This window comes from Pyrgilauda ruficollis, unplaced genomic scaffold, assembly GCF_017590135.1.
Source record: "Pyrgilauda ruficollis isolate IOZ18807 unplaced genomic scaffold, ASM1759013v1 scaffold10, whole genome shotgun sequence".
Lineage (NCBI taxonomy): Eukaryota > Metazoa > Chordata > Aves > Passeriformes > Passeridae > Pyrgilauda > Pyrgilauda ruficollis.
This window is the reverse complement of record NW_024508101.1, coordinates 14,008,668-14,015,180: the sequence shown is the minus strand read 5'-3', so window position 1 is coordinate 14,015,180 and position 6,513 is coordinate 14,008,668. Positions and strand designations below refer to the sequence as shown.

The 6,513-nt window shown below is 53.8% G+C and overlaps 1 protein-coding gene across 1 annotated transcript; it reads left to right on the top strand.

Moving 5' to 3' along the window:
• Nucleotides 1-2,904: 2,904 nt before the first annotated feature.
• LOC121349581 (glutathione peroxidase 1-like) lies at nucleotides 2,905-4,004 on the top strand. Its single transcript, XM_041460170.1, has 2 exons — nucleotides 2,905-3,285; nucleotides 3,411-4,004. Exons 1-2 carry the CDS (start codon nucleotides 2,920-2,922, stop codon nucleotides 3,759-3,761), a joined length of 717 nt encoding a protein of 238 aa, XP_041316104.1. The 5' UTR covers nucleotides 2,905-2,919; the 3' UTR covers nucleotides 3,762-4,004.
• The last annotated feature ends 2,509 nt before the right edge of the window (nucleotides 4,005-6,513 follow it).

Here is a 6,513-nt window from a genome sequence, read left to right as displayed (position 1 = left end):
AGCCCTGCAGCACGGGCTGCGCTCAGGGTGTGGACCCTGTGCTGCACCCGTGCTGGAGAGTGGGTTGTGCTGCTCCCGGGGAGGAAGGGCCAGGGAACACAGTGGGCATCTCCATGCTCACACTGGTATTTACAGCAGCTGCTGCTGAGCTGAGAGCCTCCTTGCTGGGTTGGGTAGGAGGGAGTCCAGCTGCTGATGACACTCCATGTCTGAGCACCTGGCTGCATCCCATAATGGCATACAAAACACCTGTGTCACTTTTTTTTTTCTTTTTGTGGACAATTCCTGATTGCTTTTCCTGCAGCAAAGGAGAAGCAGACCCAGCCATAGGAATGCCCTGTACCTCTGGTCCTTGTCCTTCCTCTTCAGCCACAGACACCCAGAGTGAATTGTCTGACAAGCCCAGTGGTCTCACCCACCCCACCCTTCCCTCCTTCCTCTCCTGGGTGTTTGTCCTCCCCCTGCAGGGTGACTGGGTGAACAGAGCAGGAAGTTCTCAACTGTGGCTGTGGGGCTGCCAGGGAGGATTTAATTTGCTGGCTTGTTGACAAGTTTAGTTGCTCATTTGCAGTTCCCTTTTTCGGGGGGCTGTTGCAGTTGAGCAAATCTGAGGGTTTTGAGTCTTGCAGGGATGTGGGGTTGCAGTCTGCTGTGGCCACAGTTACAGAACAGCTCTTACAGGGGTTTGGAGTCAGGCTGCCTCTCAAAGCCTGTGGCTGTGTATCTGCTGCTCTTCTTCAAGCCAGCAGTGACTGTTAGCCCAGTGTGACTAAGCTTTTGCTGACCTACACCATCATCTCAGTTATCAGTCAGCTTTCCTGCCTTTGAGGGCTGGCAGCCTGGCTCCCTCTGGGCTCCTCCCACATCTGTCATCTCTGGACAAATGTGAAGCCACATTTGCTCTCAATAAAACCGAGCTGAGGACACAGATGGCCAGACATGACCTGGGAAATGAGAGTTCAGCACTAATGGAGAGCGATCCAGGCAAGGAAGGAGCTGTGGAAGAGGCAGGGGAAAAGCGAGGAGCCAAGTGCCAGCCCCTGGGGCAGGGGAGGGAGTTCAGTACCAGGAGTGGGGACATGATGTAAGCAGGAGGCCAGAAGGTGTGGTTTGGTGGCCTTGTCATTACTCACCACGGTTGCTGTTAAACAACAATTTTTTTGACCTTTTAGGACAATTGTCATTTGTCACACAGCCCAAAAGGGGTCCCCTGAACCCGTCTGGTCCCCTTGGAGCTTCTGGCACTCCTCTGGATCCCAGCTGAGTAGGCTGCACAGAATGTGTCCAGGCACAGGCCATAGCTCTGAGCCAACAAGGAAGTTCATTCTGTACCCTTAAAACTTGCTCATCAAGGAAGGGAAAGCCCTAACCTGAGCTTCTCTGGAAAGGGCAAGGCCCCAGAAGTAAACTCCCCTACTTCAGAGTAATTCCCTGGGACCAGACAGAAGAGTGAAGGTGCCAGTCTGAGGTCAAAAGTGGCAGCAGAGATGTGGCCCCACCCTAGAGGTCACCCTGAAGGGAAATTCCTCTTCAGGAGCTGTGGCTCGCTGTGCCCACGGGTGGGTGAGGAGGAGTCTGTGTTGACTGTAACTGTCAATTTTTTCAAGAGCAAACATGGATCATGTGCCTCTGCTCATCAGCTGTTTTCCAGCACTGATCTCTCTCAGGACACTTGACATGGCTCCTGCCATCTCTGCTGCAATACACTGCAGGTCCCCAAAGATGCAAGATAATCAGGAAAGTCCCCAAAACTTACCACAGCTGGGAACTGGAACTATTCCAGTTCCCAGTCATTGGGGCAGGTGCCAAGAGTGGCTCAAAGCAACCCCCCCAGATCCTGCAGTCAGTCACCTGGGCACCCAGAGCAGAGAGGCAGCATTATGTGGTGCCTGTTAGTGACAGCTGGCATTTCGTGACAAGTCCCTGCTCCCAAGCACGAAAGTGAGCAGACAGCACGGGGGGGCTGAGCACATCCCCCCGTGCCGGGCCCAGGCTGCCTTGGCTGGTGGCCAGGGCTGATAAGCAGCTGTCTGACCTTGGGCTGTTGTGAAAGGAGCTCACTTGGCGCAGATGCTGGCAGGAGCCTCAGTAGGGGCTCCCTGCTTCCCCTGGGAGCTGCACCGGAGCTGAGGCCCTGGCTGTTTGTTCCTGCAGGGCTGTGCTGCTCCACAGACCCTGCTGGTCCAACCCATGGACATGGACACAAGGCCTGACCCCCACCTGCCTCTTCACAGGGTGCTCTGGGGGAGGACAGTGGTTCACAAAGACCTGTGGAGGGACAGCCCGGTCACTCGCTTGGTGTGAGCACAAGAAAAAGCCCAGTTCACTTAAGGCTGCCTTCAGTCTGTGGGGAGCAGAGCAGTCAATACTGCAAGATCATGCAGACTGAAGCAGTTAGGCAAGAAATGGAAAAGCCAAGGATGGGGGAAAACAACCCCTGAAGTTGAAAAAGAAGCCTAATTCTCTTTATCTAGTGAGGATATACCAAGTTGTAACCCTGTGTGTAGACTTCACCAGCCTCAATGAGGTGGAAAAAATATAGGACTGAAGAAGAGAATTTGTTGGCCCTCTTTCTTGTGCCACTCCTGTTCCTCTTCCTGAAGCACAAACTGAAGGGGTTTCTCTCCCCAAAGCCATGCTCGGTGGCAGCGGTGTCCTCGGAGAATGCTGCAGCCTTGGTGCCGCACTGTGCCACCCCTGGACGCGTGTGGCCGCGTCACTACGAAGGCTGCAACTCCTGGGACCACTGTGTTTTACTGCTTTTCCACAGCGTTTCCGAGGATCCGTGATACCTCCCTGTTAGCTGTGGGTTGTAAAAACACCCCGCTCTGCGCATTTCACTGATCAAAGCCCCCCGAGCCCTTCAGAGCAGGCCCGGGCGCCAAGCCCGTGAGGCGCGGGCGGACCTCGCGGGGGGCGATGCCCGCGCGGGGCAGCGCTCGGGAGCGGCTCGGGGCGGGCCGGGGCGGGGTCGGAGGCGGCTCGGGGCGGGCCGAGCGAGGCAGCGGCGGGAGCGGAGTCGCTCCCCCGGCATTGCGCACCATGGCGGCGACAGGAGCGGGCGGGAGTGCGGCGGGGCTGGAGGGGCTGTCGGCGAAGCCCCTGGGCGCGGCGAAGCCGCTGTCCCTGGGCTCGCTGCGGGGCAAGGTGCTGCTGGTGGCCAATGTGGCGTCGCTCTGAGGCACGACCACGCGCGACTTCCTGCAGCTCAACGAGCTGCAGCAGCGCTACGGCCCCCGCGGGCTCCAGGTCCTCGGCTTCCCCTGCAACCAATTCGGTCACCAGGTAAGGCGGGTGGCGGGGCCGGGGAGCGGGGCCGGGGAGCGGGGCCGGGGAGCGGGGTGGAGCCGCCCCTCCCGGCCGGGCTCTCACAGGCCGCGCTCGGGGCGGGTTTACCTTTGCTTTCTTAGGAAAACTGCACCAACGATGAGATCCTTCCCATGCTCGAGCACGTTCGTCCTGGCAACGGCTTCAAGCCGAATTTCATGATGTTCGAGAAGTGCGAGGTGAATGGGAAGGACGCGCACCCTCTCTTCACCTTCCTGAAAGAGGCGCTGCCCTTCCCGCACGACGACCCCTCCTCGCTGATGACCAACCCGCAGTACATCATCTGGTCCCCGGTCTGCCGCAATGACATCGCCTGGAACTTCGAGAAGTTCCTCATTGGCCCCGACGGCGTGCCCTTCAAACGCTACAGCCGGAGTTTCGAAACCATCAAGATCCAGGATGACATTGAGTTGCTTCTGCAGAAGGTTGCCTAGAAAGTTCTCTGCCCTTTGCCCTTGCTGTTGGCTGTTTTTCTTGCAGGGAGCCGCTACCTTGGCAGTAATCCCAATGTCTCGTGCAGATTTTGCTTGTGATGGTGCATCTTCCAAATCCTTGAAGTGTACTTGATGTTTTCAAAAGTTGCACGGGAATGTTTGGGAAGGTATGCCAGGGCAAGCAGCTGTGAGTTTCAGTAGTTCACTGTGATTCTCTGAATAAAAATTGTGTCGTTTCTTTAAGGCTGTGGCTTGATAAATCTGGGAGAGTTGGGTAAAACGTGGTGGGTGTGTTACCTGTTCATGAGCCCATGTGGGTGCTCACAGGGGCAGACTTGGAGCACGCGAGCACGGCCGTGCAGTCAGGCTGAACTAAACCGAGGGCGGGAGCTCTGCAAGCTGTGAATCAGTACCATGTCCTGCCTCATGTGTAACGAGCCTGGCAGAACGGGAGGGCGGCGGGGAACAAACAGACCTTGCTCACTGGACCTCCCTTAAGGCTTCTGTGCAGAGGGAACACACCGGCACATGGCCAGGGGATGATTTTACACTGGCTGAATTCCCAGTGGCTACCAGCAACAAGCCACCACAGGCTAATAACTGCTGGGGCAGGGAGATGAGTGATTCTGCAGCCTGGGGGGACCCAGACCAGGAGCAGCACCCACTGTCCCTCCTCTTGTCCCAGAGCCATTGCCCCCTCACTGGCTCTACCCCATTTTGCATCAGTGGTGGCCTAACACAGATCCTCACATGCTTGCCCAGTCCTCCATGAGACCCGAAGAACCTTTGTGCATCCCCAGGACCTCACGATGCAGGGAATCATGTGACAAACCAGTTTGCTCATGTTCCCAGTGCAAACCACCCCATTCAACCACTTGGCCCATGGGAACTGAGCCTTGCCTCAGAATGTCCTTGTTTCCCTTTGAGCACATGAATTGTATATGACACTCCCAAGTGCAGATCTGCCAGGAAATATTTATTTTTTCTTTTCACTTCTTCCATAACAGTTTTTTGACTCCTGCCAACCACGGAACTGAGAAGTACTTAATGAGAAGTTGCTACAATTGTACCCAATGATCTTGGAGGTCTTTCCTCATCTTAATGATTCTGCGATTCAGTAATAATTCTGACATAGTGGCCCTGCTCAGCAATCCTGGTTTTACAGGCTGCTGCTAAACGACTAGAATTATGATTGGTTTCCCATGGGAACTCATAAGCCTATGCCAAATTTCACCTGCCATCCTTCTGCCCAGTAGCTCAACTCCTACAGGAAAATTTTCACTCCTTCAATTGCTCTATGAGCACGTTTTCATTGCAAGCCACTCCTCACAAGGCCTTGTAGCACTGCATATAAACTTGGTGTGAGACTGAGGAATTCTTACCCAGACAAAAAACTTGGGCTCTCCAAGGGAAGGCATAACACTTTCAATTATTCATGCACTGTTTTCATAATAAAAACACAGGATTTGAGAGTTTGGTAGGGTTTTTCTCCTTGTTTGTAGCTTTTCACTTCACAAATTCACAGTTGCTTTGTTATTGTACCTATATCCAAGGATCCCTCAAGTCTGAGGAGAGACTGGGTTAACCTTCCAACCAGCACCACCCTGCTTGCTGCTACCCCTGAGTCATCGAGCTTTGAACGCAGATTGCGCAATCCTCACCGGGGGATTTCTTAAATCCCAGAACAGCTTCATAGAAAAAAACAGGATGTTTTCAGCAGCTATTGAAGCTTTGCAGCAGATGATGCATGGTGTAGGGGATTATTTTTTCAGTTAGCTCCACTTCCCTCATTAATGCAGGATGTTGAAATAGGTGGAGAGTACAGGGGATCATGAGCAGCAGAAACCTAGGGCACTGAAAATCTTTCTCAATGTGAGCTGTGGCACTTCCTCATTCCTGAGTCACCAAACTCGAGCGTTTGAGTGGGGCCTCCTCTGTTCCTAACCAGCCTCTGGCTCTGACCAAGGCCCACAGCTACAGGGAGCAGAGCCCAACACCTGCTGCAGCTCCATCATGCCAAAAAAGGTCTCTCACCGAGCCTGCTGCTCAGAAAAGCACCTTGCACTGTGTTTATTCTGTGCCTATGTCCAAGGGATTTATTTACCTTCTGACTGCTGGGGCTGTGCTAGCAGAAAAACAAAGCAACAGCTCCAGCTGTGCCAGAAGCAGTACAGTGACACGATTCCAGGACAAAAATGAGCCATGCCAGCAGGAAAACGATCAATCCCAGTGTAAGCACACCAGCAAGAACTCTGAAGCGTGGCTGAAAGCTGCCCAGCCTTGTTATTCCCAGTCTCATTTCAGTATTCCCTGGAGCAGCTGGCTCCGGGGTCCAGCAGCACAGACAGCACTGGCTGGAGCTCCCTGGCAGTGACAGGGACAGTGGAACATGGTCCCCACACAGATCTCACACCCAAACCTTGGCTGGTGTTGTGATGACAGCAGGTGAACGTTTCACCACAGGCAGCAGCTCTGTGCTGAGGGGAGGCATGAAGAATCTCAGGCAATTCCTCAGGGATTATAAATCAGCCTAGTTCTATTTTTATAATTCCAGAGAGAAACAGACTGACTCAGAGGGCAACCTTAAAATAAATACTACTTTAGCACAATTGGCTGCTTCTGTGGCTTGAGGATGTTGTCCCTTCACATCTCCTGTCTGTCACATATTCACTCCTACACTACACTTTAATTGCAAACACTTAATCCCTCTGTTAGTGTTCCTGCTTTTCCATCCTTCTGCACATCAAAGTTT